Source organism: Salvelinus namaycush, chromosome 28, assembly GCF_016432855.1.
Source record: "Salvelinus namaycush isolate Seneca chromosome 28, SaNama_1.0, whole genome shotgun sequence".
Lineage (NCBI taxonomy): Eukaryota > Metazoa > Chordata > Actinopteri > Salmoniformes > Salmonidae > Salvelinus > Salvelinus namaycush.
In genome coordinates this window covers 20,687,979-20,712,010 of record NC_052334.1, presented here as the reverse complement: position 1 = coordinate 20,712,010, position 24,032 = coordinate 20,687,979, and the positions used below count along the sequence as shown (strand labels likewise).

At 42.3% G+C, this 24,032-nt stretch overlaps 1 protein-coding gene across 2 annotated transcripts in view; it reads right to left on the bottom strand.

Moving 5' to 3' along the window:
* The window catches only part of LOC120023509 (gamma-aminobutyric acid receptor subunit beta-1-like), a 70,688-nt gene extending 56,906 nt beyond the window's left edge, over nucleotides 1-13,782 (bottom strand). Inside the window, exons 1-3 of one of the 2 annotated variants that reach the window (XM_038967535.1) lie at nucleotides 13,766-13,782; nucleotides 4,719-4,810; nucleotides 4,514-4,581 (exon numbers count right to left, since the gene is read on the bottom strand). In XM_038967535.1, coding sequence (XP_038823463.1) covers nucleotides 4,514-4,581; nucleotides 4,719-4,791 — 141 coding nt within the window. In that variant the 5' untranslated portion in view covers nucleotides 4,792-4,810; nucleotides 13,766-13,782. Of the gene's footprint in view, nucleotides 1-4,513; nucleotides 4,582-4,718; nucleotides 4,811-4,912; nucleotides 4,959-13,765 lie in introns of those variants that run through there. The other variant, XM_038967534.1, reaches the window with a different exon arrangement.
* Between the last annotated feature and the right edge of the window lie 10,250 nt (nucleotides 13,783-24,032).

Genomic DNA, 24,032 nt, shown 5'->3' with positions numbered 1-24,032 from the left:
TACCTAGCAGAGACTTGTAGATAACCTGTAGCCAGTGGGTTTGGCGACGAGTATGAAGCGAGGGCCAACCAACGAGAGCGTACTGGTCGCAATGGTGGGTAGTGTATGGGGCTTTGGTGACAAAACAGATGGCACTGTGATAGACTGCGTCCAGTTTTTTGAGTAGAGTGTTGGAGGCTATTTTATAGATGACATCACCGAAGTCGAGGATCGGTAGGATGGTCAGTTTTACGAGGGTATGTTTGGCAGCATGAGTGAAGGATGCTTTGTTGCGTTATAAGGAAGCCGATTCGATATTTAATTTTGGATTGGAGATGCTTAATGTGAGTCTGGAAAGAGAGTTTACAGTCTAACCTGACACCTAGGTATTTGTAGTTGTCCACGTATTCTAAGTCAGAGCCGTCCAGAGTAGTGATGCTGGACGGGCGAGCAGGTGCGGGCAGTGAATAGCATGCATTTAGTTTTACTTGCGTTCAAGAGCAGTTGGAGGCCACGGAAGGAGAGTTGTATGGCATTGAAGCTCGTCTGGAGGTTAGTTAACACAGTGTCCAAAGAGGGGCCAGAAGTATACAGAATGGTGTCATCTGCGTAGAGGTGGATCAGAGAATCACCAGCAGCAAGAGCAACATCATTGATGTATACAGAGAAGAGAGTCGGCCCAAGGATTGAACACTGTGGCACCCCCATAGAGACTGCCAGAGGTCCGAACAACTGGCCCTCCGATTTGACACACTGAACTCTATCAGAGAAGTAGTTGGTAAACCAGGCGAGGCAATCATTTGAGAAACCAAGGCTGTCGAGTCTGCCAATAAGAATGTGGTGATTGACAGAGTCGAAAGCCTTGGCCAGGTCGATGAATACGGCTGCACAGTAATGTCTCTTATCGATGGCGGTTATGATGTCGTTTAGGACCTTGAGCGTGGCTGAGGTGCACCCATGACCAGCTCTGAAACCAGATTGCATAGCGGAGAAGGTACGGTGGGATTCGAAATGGTCGGTAATCTGTTTGTTAACTTGGCTTTCGAAGACCTTAGAAAGACAGGGTGGGATATATATAGGTTTGTAGCAGTTTGGGTCTAGAGTGTCACCCCCTTTGAAGAGGGGGATGACCGCGGCAGCTTTCCAATCTTTGGGAATCTCAGACGATACGAAAGAGAGGTTGAACAGGCTAGTAATAGGGGTTGCAACAATTTAGGCAGATCATTTTAGAAAGAGAGGGTCCAGATTTTGCAGCTCTTTCAGAACATCAGCTATCTGGATTTTGGTGAAGGAGAAATGGTGGGGGCTTTGGCCGGTTGCTGTGGAGGGTGCCGGGCAGTTGGCCGGGGTAGGGGTAGCCAGGTGGAAAGCATAGCCAGCCGTAGAGAAATGCTTATTGAAATTCTCAATTATAGTGGTTTTATCAGTGGTGACAGTGTTTTCTAGCCTCAGAGCAGTGGGCAGCTGGGAGGAGGTGCTCTTATTCTCCATGGACTTTACAGTGACCCAGAACGTTTAAGAGTTAGTACTACAGGATGCAAATTTCTGTTTGAAAAAGCTAGCCTTAGCTTTCCTAACTGCCTGTGTATATTTGTTCCTAACTTCCCTGAAAAGTTGCATATCACAGGGCTATTCGATGCTAATGCAGAACGCCACAGGATGTTTTTGTGCTGGTCAAGGGCAGACAGGTCTGGAGTGAACCAAGGACTATATCTATTCCTAGTTCTAAATTTTTTGAATGGGGCATGCTTATTTAAGATGGTGAGGAAGGCACTTTTAAAGAATAGCCAGGCATCATCTACTGACGGGATGAGGTCAATGTCATTCCAGGATACCCCGGCCAGGTCAATTAGAAAGGCCTGTTTGCAGAAGTGTTTTAGGGAGCGTTTGACAGTGATGAGGGGTGGTCATTTGGTCGCAGACCCATTACGGATGCAGGCAATGAGGCAGTGATCGCTGAGATCTTGATTGAAAACAGCAAAGGTGTATTTGGAGGGCGAGTTAGTTAAGATGACATCTATGAGGGTGCCCGTGTTTACGGATTTGGAGTTGTACCTGGTAGGTTCATTGATAATTTGTGTGAGATTGAGGGCATCCAGTTTAGATTGTAGGATGGCCGGGGTGTTAAGCATGTCCCAGGCGTTGCCTTGGCTGTGTGCTTAGGGTTGTTGTCCTGTTGGAAGGTGAACCATCGCCCCAGTCTGATGTCCTGAGCGCTCTGGAGCAGGTTTTCATCAAGGATCTCTCTTTAATTTGCGCCGTTCATCTTTCCCTCAATCCTGACTAGTCTTCCAGTCCCTGCCGCTGAAAAACATCCCCACAGCATGATGCTGCCACCGCACTTCACCGTGGGGATGGCATTGCCCAGGTGATAAGCTGTGCCTGGGTTCCTCCAGACGTGGTGCTTGGCATTCAGGCCAAAGAGTTCAATCTTGGTTTCATCAGACCAGAGAATCTTGTTTTCATGGTCTGAGTGTCCTTTAGGTGCCTTTTGGCAAACTCCAAGCGGGCTGTCATGTGCCTTTTACTGAGGAGTGGCTTCCGTCTGGCCACACTACCATAAAGGAACTGATTGATGGAGTGCTGCAGAGATGGTTGTCCTTCTGGAAGGTTCTCCCATCTCTACAGAGGAACTCTGGAGCTCTGTCAGAGTGACCATCGGGTTCTTGGTCACCTCTCTGACCAAGGCCCTTTTCCCCCGATTGCTCAGTTTGGCCGGGTGGCCAGCGCTAGGAAGAGTCTTGGTGGTTCCAAACTTCTTCCATTTAAGAATGATGGAGGCTACTGTGTTCTTGGGGAGTTTCAATGCTGCAGAATTTGTTTGGTACCCCTTCCCAGATCTGTGCCTCGACACAATCGACATTTCCTTCAACCTCATGGCTTGGTTTTTGCTCTGACATGCACTGTCAACTGTGGGACATTATATAGACAGGTGTGTGCCTTTTCAAATCATGTCCGATCAATTGAATTTACAACAGGTGGACTCCAATCAAGTTGTAGAAACATCTCAAGGATGATCAAGGAAACAGGGTGCACCTGAGCTCAATTTTGAGTGTCATAGCAACGGGTCTAAAGACTTATGTAATAACGTATTATTATAGCTTTTTTATATACATTTGCTACATTTTCAAAAAAACTGTTTTGCTTTATCATTATGAGGTATCGTGGTTAGATTGATGAGGTAATTAAAAAAATATATATATATATATATTAGAATAAGGCTGTAATGTAACAAAATGTGGAAAAGGTTCAAGGAGTCTGAATACTTTACGAATGCACTGTACGTCCTATTCAGAGTAACAGTAGTAACAGCTATCTCGTGACAAGATTTACAGTATGTGTTAACTTGTGATTTAAAAAACTTAATCTGCATGGCCAGTACATAACCAGTATGTCAACCTAATTGAGATGGTTTGGAAAAGCATTCCTCATGAAGCTGGTTGAGAGAATACCAAGAGTGTGCAAAGCTGTCATCAAGGCAAATGGTGGCTACTTTGAAGAATCTCAAATATAAAATATATTTAGATTTGTTTAACACTATTTTGGTTACTAAATGATTCCATATGTGTTATTTCATAGTTTTGATGTCTTCGCTATTATTCTACAATCTAAAAAATAGTAAAAAATAAAGAAAAACCCTTCAATGAGTAGGTGTGTCCAAACTTTTGACTGGCAATGTATCTCTGCAGACCACGGTTCTACAACCAAAATGGGAATGCCAAAGCTCCCTGAGCAATACGACTGTAAAGACTGCAGTTTTCTGTAGCATCATGAAAACATTGAACTACCCGACATTCCATAAACACCAAGTGTTTGCTTGGAAGCTGAGTAGGAAAAAAAATTCTCCCTTGCCACACACGCACAGACTTTACAGTCATGCCTGCTGTTATTATTTTTTAAGGCAAGTTGATCCAAGCATAAATTAATTTGTATCAATCACTGGCACCTTGCCAATACTCATATGCACACACTAAGTGCCCACATTCATCGTCACAATTTGGCTTTTCTGGGCCTCCTTGTTGAGTCACTGACAACATTATGTAATTACTGCATTGAGGCCAAAGCAGCAAACAAGCACCATTTTTTAGTCTCCTCCTCGTCAATTCACCCTGTTTCATAACTCGTAATGTGTATTTGTAACACCTCACAATTCTGTAAGGTACGCGCTTGTAAATCCATGTGCATCACCAACGCCCCCCCCCCCCCCCCCCCCATTAATTTTCTGACTTTAGTGTTTCTGACACCACAGGGAAGTTTCTGCATATGGATTGGATTTCACACATTGCGGTAGCTCTCCTTGGTGCTGAAATGCAGTGAACCATTTTGGTCAACGGAAAAACGTTATACTAGTAACCAAACAAGGGCAAAGACAAGAATACGAGGATTTATCACTACATCTAGAGGACAGTGGTATTGAAACACGCAAATATGCAGAAGATTACCCAAGCCGTAATCACGTGTTCTGTGTTCTCACACTAACATGTGTTGCACGAGGCACATCTCCCTTAACAAAAACATTTTGTAGGCTACTTACCATGTTGACTTCCGAAACCATGTCGATACTGGCGATATCTATGCTCATGCCAACGTCCACAGGGGCACCTTTAAATCGCATGTAAAACAGGTATCAGTGGCTTTTTAATCAGACAGCTCGCTGGCGCGATAAATGAATCTGTATGCGACTTGTTATTAGTTATTAGCCAACATTGGGTAGACTTCACCACCAAAAGGGTATTTACCTCCAAAATCAGGCCTCAGACGAATGTCATACCCCTTCAGCAGTTTGTCGACGGTCGCTTTCACAAATGACATGTTGCTAGGCTCGTTGGCGCTAAAGGAAACAGATATGGTATTGATTCAGAATCTTAATAAAAAACTGCAAAGGGACAGGCAAGACAGGCAGAAACAAGACATCACACCCGTTGGATCTCACCTTTGAGCGCCGCAGACCATGGCGACCATGAGGAAAAGACAAAAAATCTCCCAGCGTCCGCGGTCCAAAGCAGTGCACATCACTAACTTTGATCAGAGAGATGACTTTGAGCGAGGAATGCTACCTACTTAAGTCACAGGCTGTCCAATTATTCCAAGACCAACGCATGCGCGTCTTTTTACCAACATCAAAACTGTATTTGCACAAAAACCACGCTATTTCGTAGAAATGTCGGTGACTTTGAAATAAAATGGGTAGGCTATTCGCGTTTCACCCGAGGTGTCGATGATGGCGCAAGAAGACCGCGCCGGGATGCATGCAGTAGCTGAACCGTATCAATATGCTAGGCAGATCCACTCCGGTTAATTCGAGCATTTCAGCAGACACAGCAGTGTCCGGAGCAGATTTGCATCAAGCAGGTCTCCCGGTGTTGGTCGGCTGAAGATCTTAAAAGAATAAGCATTGAACACGGCTCTCCGTTCACCTTTAGTCAGCGCTATGTGGGGCATCGTGCAACACAAGCACGTCTGAGGAGCTGCGCATTTTCTGAGGTGTACCTGGACGCTTGAGCTCCCTCGCAGCGGATTCCATTCCCCACGCGTCACGGGCTAGAGCACAAGTTAATAATTAGTTAAAAACCCAGAAAACGCATAAAAATCGCAACCGCACCTATAATTAATGAAAGAAGGAGACAAGATACGCTATAGGGTATGCAATGTCCCTTGCAGCAGCATGACGTGCTATATACCACAGAATGAATAATACACGTTCTGCTATATCTAGTGATGATATTGACAGACTTCTTACTAATTTGCCAAATCGATTGCAGTTTATCTGGTCACCATGTGCTAGACCACATTATTATTTCAATCATAATTAGCGGTGTATTGAAAATGGGTGATTTGTGGATAATTGGCCACCATCAAATGACAAAACTCATATTTATCATGGCAAAATATTGGATTAGTGAAGGGGGTATCCCTGTGTGTGTGCGTGCGTGGGTGGGTGTGTGAACCCGAGGTAATTGAGGTAGATATGTACATATAGGTAGGGATAAAGTGACTAGGAAACAGGATAGATAATAAACAGTAGCAACAGCGTGTGATGGGTCAAAATAGTTAGTGCAAAAAGGTTCAATGCAGATAGTTAAATAGTTAACCAATAGTTACCCAGACAAACTATTTAGCAGTCTTATGGCTTGGGGGTAGAAGCTGTTCAGGATTCTGTTGGTTCCAGACTTGGTGCAACGGTACTGCTTGCTGTGCGGTAGCAGAGAGAACAGTCTATGACTTGGGTGGCTGGAGTCTTTGACAACTTTTAGGGCCTTCCACTGACACTGCCTGGAAGAGAGGTCCTGGTGGATAGCATGGAGCTAGGCCCCAGTGATGTACTAGACTGTACGCATTACCCTTTCTAGTCCCTTGTGGTTGGATGCCAAGCAGTTGCAATACTAAGCGGTGATGCAGCCAGTCAAGATGCTCTCAATGGTGCAGCTGTATAGAATTTTTTGAGGATCTGAGGGCCCATGTCAAATATTTTCAGCCTCCTGAGGGGGAAGAGGCGTTGTCGTGCCTTCTTCATGACTGTGTTGGTGTGTGTGGATCACAATAATTCCTTAGTGATGTGGACACCGCGGAACTTGACGCTCTCGACCCACTCCACTATAGCCCTGTCGGTGTGGACGGGGGTGTGCTCGGCCCTCCGTTTCCTGTAGTCCACAGTCAGCCCATTTGTTTTGCTTCATGATGTAGACTGCACCAGATGGGTAAAAACCTTGGCCAGACCGGGTCTGTGTGTGTTGTAAACTGTACAGTACCAGTCAAACGTTTGGACACACCTACTCATTGAAGGGTTTTTCTTTATTTTTACTATTTTCTAGATTGTAGAATAATAGCGAAGACATCAAAACTATGAAATAACACATATGGAATCATGTAGTAACCAAAAAAGTGTAAAACAAATCAAAATATATTTTAGATTTTAGATTCTTCAAAGTTGCCACCATTTGCCTCGATGGCAGCTTTGCACACTCTTGGCATTCTCTCAACCAGCTTCATGTGGAAGGCTTTTCCAACAGTCTTGAAGGAGTTCCCATATATGCTGAGCACTGTTGGCTGCTTTTCCTTCACTCTGCGGTCCAACTCATCCCAAACCATCTCAATTGGGTTGAGGTCGGTTATTGTGGTCAGGTCATCTGATGCAGCACCATCACCCTCCTTCTTGGTCAAATAGCCCTTAAACCGCCTGGAGGTGTGTTTTGGGTCATTGTCCTGTTGAAAAACAAATGATAGTCCCACTAAGCGCAAACCAGATGGAATGGCATATTGCTGCAGAATGCTGTGGTAGCCATGCTGGTTAAGTGTGCCTTGAATTCTAAATAAATCACTGACAGTGTCACCAGCAAAGCATCCCCGCACCTTCTCCTCCATGTTTCACGGTGGGAACCACACATGCAGAGATCATCCGTTCACCTACTCTGCGTCTCACAAAGACACGGTGGTTGGAACCAAAAATCTCAAATTTGGACTCATCAGACCAAAGGACAGATTTCCACCGGTCTAATGTCCATTGCTCGTGTTTCTTGGCCCAAGCAAGTCTGTTCTTCTTATTGGTGTCCTTCAGTAGTGGTTTCTTTGCAGCAAATCGAACATGAAGGCCTGATTCACATAGTCTCCTCTGAACAGGTGATGTTGAGATGTGTCTTTTACTTGAACTCAGTGAAGCATTTATTTGGGCTGGAATTTCTGAGGCTGGTAACTTTAATGAATTTATCCTCTGCAGCAGAGGTAACTCTGGGTCTTCTTTTCCTGTGGTGGTCCTCATGAGAGCCAGTTTCATCATAGCGCTTGATGGTTTTTGCGACTGCAACTGAAGAAACTTTAAAAGTTCTTGAAATTGTCCGGACTGACTGACCTTCATGTCTTAAAACTTCTTGTCAATAGGGGGGCGCTATTTTCACTTTGGAAAAAATCGTGCCCAATTTAAACGGCCTCGTACTCTATTCTAGATCATACAATATGCATATTATTATTACTATTGGATAGAAAACACTCAAGTTTCTAAAACTGTTTGAATTATATCTGTGAGTAAAACAGAACTCATTTGGCAGCAAACTTCCAGACAGGAAGTGAAAATTCTGAAAATGGGGCTCTGTTTCATGGCCTGCCTATTCAACTGGCTTATATTTATCGATATACATGCACTTCATACGCCTTCCACTAGATGTCAACAGGCAGTGGAAGGTGGAATGGGGTGTCTAGCTTGATCTGAGGTCGAACAAGAGCTTTTGGAGTGGCAGGTCAGGAATTTCCTTTGTCTACCAAGGCGCGCGAAGCACCTTGATATTGTCTTCTGATAAGTGTTCGGTTTACACGGCGAATATCTCCGGCTCTGATTTTATTTGATACATGTGATAATAACATCGTAAAATAGGTTTTTTCAACCGAGTTTTATCAGATTATTCAACGTTTATTGGGACTTTTGGAGTTTTCCGTTCTTTGCGTCGAGAGAAAATGGGAACGTTATCAACATTGGCTAGCATTGTGGCGCGAATTCGACAGAAGAAAAGGACATTCTAAAACTAAACAACGATTTATTCTGGACCAAGGACTCCTTGTACAAGATTCTGATGGAAGCTCAGCAAAAGTAAGAACAATTTATGATGTTATTTCGTATTTCTGTGGAAAATGTTGATTCCTATTATCCGCCGTTTTGGCGAGCGCTGTCTCACAATAATGCAAGCTGTTTGTTATGGTAAAGTTATTTTTAAAAATCTAACACGGCGGTTGCATTAAGAACCAGTGTATCTTTCATTTGCCATACAACAAGTATTTTTATGTAAAGTTTATGATGAGTTCTTTGGTCAGATTAGGTGAGTGTCCAAAATAGCTCCGGACATTCTGGGGAAATGTTGCTACATATTCACAATATATAACCACGGTTTGCAGCTCTAAATATGCACATTTTTGAACAAAACATAAGTGTATTGTATAACCTGATGTTATAAGACTGTCATCTGATGAAGTTGGTCAAGGTTAGTGATTAATTTTATATCTTTTGCTGGTTTTTGCGATAGCTACCTTTTGCGGTGAATAAATGCATTTGTGTGTTTGGCTATTGTGGTAAGCTAATATAATTCTATATTGTGTTTTCGCTGTAAAACACTTAAAAAATCGTAAATATTGGCTCGATTCACAAGATGTTTATCTTTCATTTGCTGTACACCATGTATTTTTCATAAATGTTTTATGATGAGTATTTATGTATTTCACGTTGCTCTCTGTAATTATTCTGGCTGCTTCGGTGCTATTTGTGATGGTAGCTGCAATGTAAAACTATGATTTATACCTCAAATATGCACATTTTTCGAACAAAACATAAATGTATTGTATAACATGTTATAAGACTGTCATCTGATGAAGTTGTTTCTTGGTTAGTGACTAATTATATCTCTATTTGGTCGGTTTTGTGATAGCTACCTATGCGGTAGAAACATGGTGAAAATATGCGGTTGAGTCTTTGGCTATTGTGGTTAGCTAATATAAATACATATTGTGTTTTTGCTGTAAAACATTTAAAAAATCGGAAATGATGGCTGGATTCACAAGATGTTTATCTTTCATTTGCTGTATTGGACTTGTGATTTCATGAAAATTATATTATATGATATCCCTGTCCCGTTAGGCTAGGCTATGCTAGTCAGCTTTTTTGATGAGGATGCTCCCGGATCCGGGATGGGTATCACTGTTAAAGTTATGGACTGTCGTTTTTCTTTGCTTATTTGAGCTGTTCTTGCCATAATATGGACTTGGTATTTTACCAAATAGGGCTATCTTCTGTATACCACCCCTGCCTTGTCACAACACAACTGATTGGATCAAACGAGTTAAGAAGGAAAGAAATTCCACAAATTAACTTTTAACAAGGCACACCTGTTAATTGAAATGCATTCCAGGTGACTACCTTATGAAGCTGCTTGAGAGAATGCCAAGAGTTTGCAAAGCTGTCATCAAGGCAAAGAGGGGCTACTTTGAAGAATCTCAAATATAAAATATATTTTGATTAGTTTAAAACAGTTTTGGTTACTACATGATTCCATATGTGTTATTTCATAGTTGTGATGTCTTACTAAAAATAAAGAAAAACCTTGGAATGAGGAGGTGTGTCCAAACTTTTGACTGGTACTGTATGTGTATAACATCCGTAGTGTATGACCCTTCCTCACACAGGATGTGGCGCAGGTTCTAATCCAGGTTCTTGTCATCTCCCGTCTAGACTACTGCAACTCTCTGTTGGCTAGGCTCCCTGCTTATGCCATCAAACCCCTGCAACTTATCCAGAACGTAGCAGCCGCCCGGCGTTCAACGTTCCCAAGTTCTCCCATTTCACCCTGCTCCTCCGCACAGTCAACTGGCTTCCTGTCGAAGTTTGCATCCCATGCTGCTTGCCTACGGAGCAGCTAGAGGAACTGCCCCTCCCTATCTTCAGGCTATGCTCAAACCCTACACCCCAACCCGAGCACTCCGTTCTGCAGCCTCTTGGCCATTCCACCTCTATGATGTGCCCTTGAGCAAGACACTTAACCCTAATTGCTCTTGTAAATCGCTCTGGATAAGAGTGTTTGCTAAATGACTCAAATGTATGGCCCCTTGTGTGGCTGAAAGGCCCTGTGTTTTGGTTGATCATGTCACATGACATGGATTTTAACCTTTATTTAAAGCTTTTCCATTGAACTTTTCCCCTTTCTTTTTATTTCAGAAGGTCCAGCACCATCCTCCATGGCCATCCTGAGACAATTGCTTTCATTTTTGGTGTAATTCTCATTTGTGGAAAATGCTTAAAATAAAGGTTAAGATCCAGGTCATGTGAGGCGATTAAAACACAGAGCCCTAGTACGGGCCACACACCTTCAATAACACTCAGTGCTCCTGACTCTACAGCTCATTTCAATGGAATCATTTGATACACTTTCAATTCATGTTTGTTTTCTAAGCTTGAGATTTGGTTAGTACTGTGGGTCAACTAAGGGCTCCTAGACATTTTCTAATAGTCATGTTTCATTTGCTTCATTATGTCTGTTTGTGATAAAAGTAAACGTTACACCATGCAGGGTTACATGTGTAACAGTTGCCTTGCAATGTACCTCTACGATAATGTGATATTCAACAAGAAACAACATTTGTAAAAAATATCTCTGACTCAGTTGATTTGATTTCAGTTTGAGTCATGGATCTGTGAGTCACCTTCATGTCTTACAATTGTAGTCAATAAACAGAGTACAGAACAGCAATCAGGAGAAACAACAAAACTGTATATTACAACCCTAATTCTGCTATTATGCTGGCATGTTTAACTTTCCTTCTCTTCTTCTGTTACTACTGTACTCTACCTACTGTAGCCCCCTTCCCCCTTCACCTCCTAGGCAGGCAGAGGTGTTGCACACATCAGTTCTTGCGCCAGCTGCCCCCCCCCCCTCCCCCCTCTTCCCTCTCCTCCTCCTTCTGCCCCCCATTTCAACCCCCAGAAGCAGGGCATCTGCCCTCCCCTGCCCTTGATTTCTGAGCAAAGACTAGATAACAATCGAGAAGAATGTCAGTAACTGTTCATGTCACACTGAAAATGGACCAATAAAAGTGTATAATGAGACTTGCTGTTCATATCAGGAATAAAGAAAGATGGAGCTAAAAGGGTCTTACAAGTCAAAGTTACATCTTTATGTCCTTGGGTTGTGCCTCTTTGTGTCCTTTCACCATATCAAATTATGATGAAAACCGATTGAAAAGACAAATGTTTTTTCATTGTGGTTTTCCATTGCAGCTCTTATGGGAAATACCATGTTTCTCTAGACTAACCCCCTTTTCTAGAATGGATGTGTACAAGATTGATGGTCTTCAGTGAATAATTGGATAAAGCAGTGCACTGTTTGCTATCTCTCTGTAATTGATGCTATATTTTCTCTGGGATGCGCTGATGATGTGCATTATTTGCTCAGCTAGGTTTCATCTTTGTGGTAAGTGTCATCACAACAGCTGCAGAGAAGGCCAATGTGCACATTGTTGACAGGGCTAATTCATAATGGCTGCTGTCAGTGCCACAGTAGCCTACTTCTATCCTTTCAATAACTCATCTGCAGAGAGACACCATACACATTAATTGTCTTGTTTCTATGTTTGTCAGACTCCCAAACTTCAAAACAGACATAAGTTAATGGCGAAATGCAGAGACATATACTGAATGACCAATACGTGCAGGGATTTTCTCTGTCATAGTGATAAATATATAACTGCTGTTTCCAATGACTAAACACCTTTGGGCCATTGCAGACTGTGTGAGTTTCTCAATGAGTTCTCGTTGGAAAAACACTGAATATTTTCCCTTCCTTTTAATTCTTCTGTAAATCTGAATCAGAATCTACTCTGATAAGCTTCCGGTTTGTATACTGTATGGTAACTAACCAATGCAAAGACTTATTATACTCTAAACATATTGAGTTAAACACTTATAATGCATTCCATTCATACATGACATACTAAGTGCTGCATGTAGTATAATGAATTAATGCATCATTAGTCATACACTTGGCTACAAACATCACATGATCACAACGTCTAATTGCTGTAGTTAATAAGCAACTTATGTTATCAATTAGTGAACTAGGTCACAGAGACATATTTCAAATGGCTGTGGGTGATGAGTAAGTTTACATTTTAAAAAACATGTAAGCTAAAGATACAGTGAAGCTAGTGAGTAAGAATGTAAGATTAGGCCTACATGTACAGTAGTAGTAGTATTAAAATAACATAAACGACAGAAAGCATAACAATCAGTAAGTAAATAAGGTTATCAATAATCAATCAATATCAATATCAAAAAAGTTAATATAATGTATTTAATTATTTTTCCTTATTGATTTATTTGTATAGAAATTCACATCAACATGCTGTTGATTTACATAGACTGATATCAAAATACATCAGACAATATCAAAAAGGTAATCCCCCACATAGGTAGAGAATCTACCTGTCACTGTTCAAGTAAAAGTGAACTATAAAACACTATGGCCTCTATTGGTATGAAATATGTGAAATCCTTTAGCTCACACTGTTAATATGAAGCCACTGTCTGAAATATTTCAGTACATTTCAAGCACCGAAATAATAATAACTGCACAAAAAAACTATACAGTTTGAATGCCGTATTAATCTTGTCCCACTGCAAGTCACCTTAAACAGCCATCACTAACACAGAGTGACTGCTGCCAACATACAGACTCAAATCTCTACATTTAATAAATGGATGGATAAATGGATTTAACTTCTTTGGGACAGGGGGGCAGTATTGAGTAGCTTGGATAAAAAGGTGCCCAGAGTAAACTGCCTGCTACTCTTTCCTAAAAGCTAGAATATGCATATAATTGGTAGATTTGGATAGAAAACACTCTGAAGTTTCTAAAACTGTTTGAATGATGTCTTTGAGTATAACATAACTCATATGGCAGGCAAATACCTGAGAAAAAATCCAACCAGGAAGTGGGAAATCTGAGGTTTGTAGTGTTTCAACTCGTTGCCTATCCAAGATACAGTGGACATGGGGTCATGTTGCACTTCCTAAGGCTTCCACTAGATGTCAACAGTCTTTAGAACCTTATTTCAGGCTTCTACTGTGAAGGGGGAGCGAATAAGAGCTGTTTGACGAAGAGGTCTGGCAGAAGGCCATGAGCTAAATCATGTGCGCTGCCGTGAGAGCGAGCTGCGTTCCTTTTGATTTCTAAAGACAAAGGAATTGTCCGGTTGAAACATTATTGAAGATTTATGATAAAAACATCCTAAAGATTGATTCTATACATCGTTTGACATGTTTCTACGAACTGTAATATAACTTTTTGGACTTTTTGTCTGAACTTTCGCCTAGATTTGCCCGCGCTTTGTGAATTTTGATTGGTGAACTAAACGCGCTAAACAAAACTAAACAAAAATGAGGTATTTGGACATAAATTATGGACTTTATCGAACAAAACAAACATTTATTGTGGAACTGTGATTCCTGGGAGTGCATTCTGATGAAGATCATCAAAGGTAAGTGAATATTTATAACGCTATTCCTGACTTTTACTGACTGCACGACATGGCGGGTATCTGTATGGCTTGTTTTTGTGTCTGAGTGCTGTACTCAGATTATTGCACGGTGTGCTTTTTCCGTAAAGCTTTTTTGAAATCTGACACAGCGGTTACATTAAGGAGAAGTATACCTTTAATTCTGTGCATAACACTTGTATCTTTTATCAAAGTTTATGATGAGTATTTCTGTAAATTGATGTGGCTCTCTACAAATTCGCCGGATGTTTTCGAGGCACAACATTACTGAACATAACGCGCCAATGTAAACTGAGATTTTTGGATATAAATATGAACTTTATCGAACAAAACATACATGTATTGTATAACATGAAGTCCTATGAGTGTCATCTGATGAAGATCATCAAAGGTTAGTGATTCATTTTATCTCTATTTCTGCTTTTTGTGACTCCTCTCTTTGGTTGGAAAATGGCTGTATGTTTTTTGTGACTAGGCTCTGACCTAACAATCATATGGTGTGCTTTTGCTGTAAAGCCTTTTTGAAATCGGACACGATGGGTAGATTAACAAGAAGTTAAGCTTTAATTTGGTGTATTGCACTTGTGAATGTATGAAAGTTAAATATTTCAAAAAAATATTTTGGAATTTCGCGCTCTGCCTTTTCAGAGGATGTCGCTAGCGGAACCCCTAGCCTTAAGAAGTTTTAAGCCATTTTGCCACAACTTTGGAAGTATGCTTGGGGTCATTGTCCATTTGGAAGACCCATTTGCGACCAACCTTTAACTTCCTGACTGATGTCTTGAGATGTTGCTTCAATGTATCCACATCATTTTCGTACCTCATGATGCCATCTATTTTGTGAAGTGCACCAGTCCCTCCTGCAGCAAAGCACCCCCACAACATGATGCTGCCACCCCCGTGCTTCACAGTTGGGATGGTGTTCTTCGGCTTGCAAGCCTCCCCCTTTTTCCTCCAAACATAACGATGGTCATTATGGCCAAATAGTTCTATTTTTGTTTCATCAGACCAGAGGACATTTCTCCAAAAAGTACCATCTTTGTCCCATGTCCAGTTGCAAACTGTAGTCTGGCTTTTTTTATGCCGGTTTTGGAGCAGTGGCTTCTTCCTTAATGAGCGGCCTTTCAGGTTATGTCGATATAAGACACGTTTTACTGTGGATATAGATACTTTTGTACCTGTTTCCTTCAGCATCTTCACAAGGTCCTTTGCTGTTGTTCTGGGATTCATTTGCACTTTTCGCACCAAAGTACGTTCATCTCTAGGAGACAGAGCGGTATGATGGCTGCGTGGTTCCATGGTGTTTATACTTGCATACTATTGCATACTATTGTTTGTACAGATGAATGTGGTACCTTCAGGCGTTTGGAAATTGCTCCTAAGGATGAACCAGACTTGTGGAGGTCTACAATTTTTTTTCTGAGGTCTTGGCTGATTTCTTTTGATTTTCCCATGATGTCAAGCAAAGAGGCACTGAGTTTGAAGGTAGGCCTTGAAATACATCCACAGGTACACCTCCAATTGACTCAAATGATGTCAATTAGCCTATCAGAATCTTCTAAAGCCATGGCATAATTTCTGGAATTTTCCTAGATGTTTAAAGGCACAGTCAACTTAGTGTATGTAAACTTCTGACCCACTGGAGTTGTGATACAGTTAATTATAAGTGAAATAATCTGTCTGTAAACAATTGTTGGAAAAATGACTTGTGTCATGCACAAAGTAGATGTCCTAACCGACTTGCCAAAACTATAGTTTGTTAACAAGAAATTTGTGGAGTGGTTGAAAAACGAGTTTTAATGACTCCAACCTAAGCGCATGTAAACTTCCGACTTCAACTGTACTGTATTCTATACCGTCTACCACATCTTGTCTATGCCGCACGGCCATCGCTCATCCATACAGTATATTTATATGTACATATTCTTATTCATCCCTTTACATTTGTGTGTATTAGGTAGTCATTGTGAATTTGTTAGATTACTTGTTAGATATTACTTGTCACGCTCGTCCTCCTCCTCGTCTGAGGATGAGCAAGGATTGGACCAATATGCAGCGTGGGTTGAATACATAATGATTTATTTGCGAAAGACGAACACGAAGAACACTTGACAAAATACAAAAATAACAAAACGACGTGAACAGACCTGTACTTGAGAACATAAAACAAGAACGCACGAACAGGAACGTACACACGAACGAACGAACGAAACAGTCCCGTGTGGCACAAACACTGACACAGGAACAATCACCCACAAACAAACAGTGAGAACAGCCTACCTTAATATGGTTCTCAATCAGAGGAAACGTAAAACACCTGCCCCTGATTGAGAACCATATCAGGCTAATTGAAAATGAACTCAACATAGAAACACATAACATAGAATGCACACCCAGCTCACGTCCTGACCAACTAAACAAAGACAAAACAAAGGAAATAAGGTCAGGAACGTGACAGTACCCCCCTCCCCCCCAAGGTGCGGACTCCGGCCGCAAAACCTGAACCTATAGGGGAGGGTTTGGGTGGGCATCTGTCCACGGTGGCGGCTCTGGCTCTGGACGTGGTCCCCACCCCACCATAGTTAATCCCCGCTTCCGTGGCCTCCTCCTAATGGCTACCCACCATATTAACCCCACTGGATTAAGGGGCAGCACCGGACTAAGGGGCAACACCGGACTGAGGGGCAGCACCGGACTGAGGGGCAGCTCCGGACTGAGGGGCGGCTCCGGACTGAGGGGCGGCTCCGGACTGAGTGACGGCTCTGGACTGAGTGACGGCTCTGGCAGGTCATGGCTGGCTGACGGCTCTGGCAGGTCATGGCTGGCTGACGGCTCTGGCAGGTCATGGCTGGCTGACGGCACTGGCAGGTCATGGCTGGCTGACGGCACTGGCAGGTCATGGCTGGCTGACGGCACTGGCAGGTCATGGCTGGCTGACGGCACTGGCAGGTCATGGCTGGCTGACGGCACTGGCAGGTCATGGCTGGCTGACGGCACTGGCAGGTCATGGCTGGCTGACGGCACTGGCAGGTCATGGCTGGCTGACGGCTCTGGCTGCTCCTGTCTGGCGGGCGGCTCTGGCTGCTCCTGTCTGGCGGGCGGCTCTAGCGGCTCCTGATTGACGGACGGCTCTGAAGGCTCAGGACAGACGGGCGGCTTTGAAGGCTCAGGACAGACGGGCGGCTTTGAAGGCTCAGGACAGACGGGCAGTTCAGACGGCACTGGGCAGACGGATAGCGCAGACGGCACTGGGCAGACGGGCAGTGCAGGCGGCTCTGGGCAGACGGGCAGTGCAGGCGGCACTGGGCAGATGGGCAGTGCAGGTGGCACTGGGCAGACGGGCAGTGCAGGCGGCACTGGGCAGACGGCAGACTCTGGCCGGCTGAGGCGCACAGTAGGCCTGGTGCGTGGTGCCGGAACTGGTGGTACCGGGCTAAAGACACGCACCTCAAGGCTAGTGCAGGGAGCAGCAACAGGGCGCACAGGGCTCTGGTGACGCACAGGAGACTTGGTGCGTGGTGCCGGAACTGGAGGTACTGGGCTGGAGACACGCACCACAGGGAGAGTGCGTGGAGGAGGAACAGGGCTCTGGAGACGCACAGGAAGCCTGGTGCGTGGTGTTGGCACTGGTGGTACTGGGCTGGGGCGGGGAGGTGGCGCCGGATATACCGGACCGTGCAGGCGTACTGGCTCCCTTGAGCACCGAGCCTGCCCAACCTTACCTGGTTGAATGCTCCCCGTAGCCCGACCAGTGCGGGGAGGTGGAATAACCCGCACTGGGCTGTGTTGGCGAACCGGGGACACCATGCGTAAGGCTGGTGCCATGTATGCCGGCCCGAGGAGACGCACTGGAGACCAGACGCGTTGAGCCGGCTTCATGGCACCTGGCTCAATGCTCAATCTAGCCCGGCCAGTGCGGGGAGGTGGAATAACCCGCACCAGGCTAAGCACACGTACAGGAGACACCGTGCGCTTTACCGCATAACACGGTGTCTGCCCGTACTTTCGCTCTCCACGGTAAGCTCGGGGAGTTGGCGCAGGTCTCCTACCTGACTTCGCCACACTCCCTTGTAGCCCCCCCCAATAATTTTTTTGGGCTGACTCACAGGCTTCCAGCCTCGCTTCCGTGCTGCCTCCTCATACCACCGCCTCTCGGCTTTAGCTGCCTCCAGGTCTTCACGAGAGCAGCGATATTCTCCAGGTTGTGCCCAGGGTCCCTTACCGTCCAGAATTTCCTCCCATGTCCAGAAGTCCTGTGTATGCTGCCGCTGCTGTCGCTGCTGCCCGTTACCACGCTGCTTGGTCCTTGGTTGGTGGGTGATTCTGTCACGCTCGTCCTCCTCCTCGTCTGAGGATGAGCAAGGATCGGACCAATATGTAGCGTGGGTTGAATACATAATGATTTATTTGCGAAAGACGAACACGAAGAACACTTGACAAAATACAAAATAACAAAACGATGTGAACAGACCTGTACTTGAGAACATAAAACAAGAACGCACGAACAGGAACGTACACACGAACGAACGAACGAACGAAACAGTCCCGTGTGGCACAAACACTGACACAGGAACAATCACCCACAAACAAACAGTGAGAACAGCCTACCTTAATATGGTTCTCAATCAGAGGAAACGTAAAACACCTGCCCCTGATTGAGAACCATATCAGGCTAATTGAAAATGAACCCAACATAGAAACACATAACATAGAATGTCCACCCAGCTCACGTCCTGACCAACTAAACAAAGACAAAACAAAGGAAATAAGGTCAGGAACGTGACATTACTGAACTGTTGGAACTAGAAGCACAAACATTTTGCTACACTCGCATTAACATCTGCTAACCATGTGTATGTGACCAATAAAATCTGATTTGAAGATGATTAATGCATGTAAACAGATTTGAACTGTCGTATCAAAATTATCTTCTAAAAGTGCTTATGCTACTGAATGTCATTAAAGTCATCATTAATTTGCCATAAATGTAGGTAATTTTTCGAATTGCCATTCTTCCACCTTCAAAACGCACTCGACTCAATCCGTATCATGGAAATTCAGCACTATAGAACGATTGAAATGTAAAGGTAATTTCAATTAAGCAGACATATGGGTCATTCTATGAAAATGCTGGCTTTTTGAACAGCCAACTTATACAAATGTAACTTCTTTTTTTTTTAATCAAAACTTATAACTTTAATCAAAACTTATCAGATAATAGTTATACCTAGGTGTCTGGTTAGACTGTAAACTCTCCTTCCAGACTCACATTAACCTGTTTGGGGTGCAACCCGACACCGGTACACTTATGACAACATCCAGCTCAAGTGCAGGGCGCGAAATTCAAAATATATATTTTTTAAATATTTAACTTTCACACATTAACAAGTCCAAGACACCAGATGAAAGGTACACATCTTGTGAATCAAGCCAACATGTCCGATTTTTTAAATGTTTTACAGGGAAGACACAATATGTAAATCTATTAGCTAACCACGTTAGCAAAAGACACCACTATTCTTACTCCATCAGTTTTTTACTCCATCAGTAGCTATCACAAATTCGACCAAATAAAGATATAAATAGCCACTAACCAAGAAACAACTTCATCAGATGACAGTCTGATAACATATTTATTGTATAGCATATGTTTTGTTCGAAAAATTTGCATATTTCAGGTATAAATCATAGTTTACATTTCAGCTACAATCAGAAATTGCACCGAAAGCAGCCATAATATTTACAGACACCAACGTCAAATACCTAATTACTCATCATAAAACATTTCTGAAAAATACATAGTGTACAGCAATTGAAAGACAGGCATCTTGTGATTCCAGACAATATTTCCGATTTATTAAATGTTTTACAGCGAAAACAAAATGTAGCGTTATATTAGCGTAGCCACAATAGCCAGAAACACTTGGGCGCCCACGACCAGTTCACATGCACGACAGATATTAGAAATAGCATCATAAAATGTTTCTTACTTTTGGTGATCTTCCGTCAGAATGTTGGACAAGGTGTCCTTTGTCCAGAACAGTCGTTGTTTTGATCTGGAACGGCAAATATCCCTCTTCATTTAGCATGGGCACTTGCCAAGTGGCACGGATCACTCCAACGTCAACAAAGTCAGAGAACGGAACACAGCAAAACTCCCGAAAAAATTTCAATAATCTGATTAAACTATATTGAAAAAACATAGGTTACGATGATATGGTCACATGTATCAAATAAAATCTAAGACGGAGATGTTAGTCGTCCATAACGAGAGCAAAACAGAAGGCAAATTCATGTCCTCTTTCGCGCGCTCCAGAAACAGGAAATGGACGGTCACGTCAAACAAAGAGCTTTAATTCCACCTCAGACCAAGATAAACACGAAAATGTTTCTCTCACCGCCTCTTGACAACCAGGGGAAGGTGTATGAAGTGTATGTAGACTCTTACGTATCACGCCCATGTATAGGCATGAAGTTGAACAGAGCATCGATTTCTGACATTCCACTTCCTGGTCAGGAAGTGTGCTGCAGAATGACTTCTGTTTCACTCAGAGAAATAATTCAAACGGTTTTAGAAACTAGAGAGTGTTTTCTATCCAATAGTAATAATAATATGCATATTGTACGAGCAAGAATTGAGTACGAGGCCGTTTGAAATGGGCACGATTTAACTGGCTACTCAATACTGCCCCTTGCAGCCATAACAGGTGCATCTCCAATCCAAAATTAAATCTAGAATCGACTTCCTATTTCGCAACAAAGCCTCCTTCACTCATGCTGCCAAACATACCCTCGTAAACTGACAATCCTTCCGATCCTTGACTTCAGCAATGTCATTTACAAAATAGCCTCCGACACTCTATTCAGCAAACTGGATGTAGTCTATCACAGTGCCATCCATTTTGTCACCAAAGCCCCATATACTACCCACCACTGCGACCTGTATGCTCTTGTTGGCTGGCCCTCGCTACATATTCATCGCCAAACCCACTGGCTCCAGGTCATCTGTAAGTCTTTGCTAGGTAAAGCCCTGCCTTAACGCAGCTCACTGGTCACCATAGCAACACCCACCTGTAGCACACGCTCCAGGAGGTATATTTCACTGGTCATCCCCAAAGCCAACACTTCCTTTGGCCGCCTTTCTTTCCAGTTCTCTGCTGCCAATGACTGGAACGAATTGCAAAAATCACTGAAGCTGGAGACTCATATCTCCCTCTCTAACTTTAAGTATCAGCTGTCAGACCAGTTTCCCGATCACTGTACCTGCACACAGCCAATCTGTAAATAGCACACCCAACTACCTCATCCCCATATTGTTATTTATCTTCTTGCTCTTTTGCACCCCAGTATCTCTACTTGCACATCATTATCTGCACATCTACCACTTCAGTGTTAATGCTAAATTGTAATTATTTCGCCTCTATGGCCTATTTACTGTCTACGTCCCTACTCTTCTACATTTGCACACACTGTACATAGATTTTTTTCTATTGTGTTATTGACTGTATGTTTGTTTATGTGTTACTCTGTGTTGTTGTTTTTGTCGCACTGCTTTGCTTTATCTTAGCCAGGTCACAGTTGTAAATGAGAACTTGTTCTCAACTGGCCTACCTGGTTAAATAAAGGTAGAAAAAAAACTGAATGACAGGTTAACATAGTTTTATATTTTTACTACATTACATAAAAAAAAGCTTGTGCTGCCTTTTTGTCACTGGTGTTACTTATATTTTAGATGACAATTCAGGCTTTCTAGACTGTAATTTCAGTATTTAATTATTTGCATATATCATCAAAGAGAGAAAAGGTTAATGATAATACTAAGAAATTGTTTGGATTAGTAGTAATTGACTTTAAACATGCATGTGTAAAGTTCTATTGTCTGACATTTTTCCATTTATACTATTGTTTTGTTGTTGTTGAAACATTAGAAATAATTGATGTTGAGTCATCAAAATGTAATGATCATACCCTTAAAATGTTTTCTAATGAATGTAGCAACAGTTAGGTAGATACAAAAAACATATTCAATTAAATTGGGCAACTCTGATGCCAGAACACCAATACGCCATACAGTAATACCAGTGAGTAATACCAGTGACGCAATGTAACACCAGTGACACAATGTGAAACCAATGACAAACATAAGATTATTTCAAACAAATTTGATCAATTTATTAGTAATATTACAAATATTTTCCTACTCTGTCACGCCTATCCACAAAAATAAGTAGCTTGTTAAAACAGTATATATCAACTATCGTGCCATGTGACAAATATTGTATAGGCCCACTTAAAGGGATAGTTATGAAACGACATTTTGGTTTCCTGACCATATAAGAAGTCTATGGACAATGTATGACAGCAATCAATGCTTTGGTTTTGTGCCACAAATGCAAAAATAATTAGCATTTGAAACAGTGGCCAGGTAAATAAAAGTATGGCTTGCTGTCATACCTTGTCCATAGACTGCATACATGGTAAGGAAACCAATATGTAATTTTGTAATTTGGGTGAACTATCCCTTTAATTAACTCTGTAGATACAGAGTACATATGTCTTCCTACAGACACTGTCTTAATTCTGACCTTGCAGTACTGGGTTCACTGTCTGGAGTGGATGGGGGGGGGGGGTCAACACTGTCATTCCTGCTCTCAATCTCTCACTGTGTTTTGCCTGTCTGATCCGCCATTTCCTTCGCTCCTGTCTTTTTCCCTTTCTGTGAGATCCTTCACTCTCTTTCTTTTTTGACTCTCTAAACCCTTTAAGTAAGTCTGGTGTTTTTGTTTAAGGTAGGCTGCTCTGTGGTGTGGGTCAGCATCCCTGCGCTTTCTGTAGAGTCTTTGCTTTTCAGCAGCACCTAATTTCGCCATATCTATCAAAAGGAAAGCCATATTATGTGATTACAATATTGAAACAGTAATAAAATGCTAATAAGTATTTTTTAATATAATTGTTGAGGGTTTATAAAACATTACGTTGAGAAAAAAAGTTTGTGGTGTTATTGATTGTCACTGGCGTTATCGTCATGTCACTTGTGTTACCAGCAAGAACAGTAACACCAGTGACGATAACACCAGTGACATATCTGCAGACAAGATGGCATATCTAAGATGGCAGCCACTGTAGCTCAAACCACATTTCTTAAATTGTAAATAAATCACTTAATCATGCGATTTTATCAGTAATTTTAATCCAATTTGCTTTCCTCTTACTATAAACTGTATAACACAAGTGACACATCTTAAGTCCTCGCATGAAATTACCAAGTTAATCATCAAATTGTTAACATATGAAGAGAGTGTGCACACTCACCATGTGCTTTTCAAAACAGTCCCATCTCCAATAAACCTTTGACCGAGGAAGAATTTGGCAAGGATGTTGCATTTTTTCAAAGTTGTGTTTTTTATACATTTTAACACCAGTGACATGAAATTGAGGGACAGCTGTTACTTGTAAATTATTTGTAATATTTATTTAATATTTTAGTTTTTTAAGTAGTTCACTAAGTAGTCCACTAAAAGTCCACTATAATACTTTCCTTTGTATTATGACATTTATAGAGGGCGAAAATATATTTTTAAACTCAAAATATGTCACTAAACCATGACTCCTGACCTGAGGGACAAGCCAATTTCATTGTACTGACCGTGCTCTACAATATATTTTAAATTTTTTTTTCAATATAACTGTCTTACATATGTTTTATCAATAATAAAACACTTCAATTAAAACCCCCAAAATATTTGTTGTGCCATTATCTTTCCTGGTGAATAAGGCCGGGACAGGAAAGCCACCATTTTCGTAGAATGACCAAACGCAGTCTCCTTGAACGTGGGAATATTGCCTTTAAACTAATGGATACTCCTACTACTTACTCTACTGAATCAATGCCCAAGAACGTGCCAAGATTAGTTCCAGCGAAATAATGTCTGACCTCTATCGCCATCTTGTTGAGTAATGTGCTTCCTACAACCTTAAGCACAGTGTACATTGCCTGCCATACATTTAAAACCAATCGCTCCAGACCA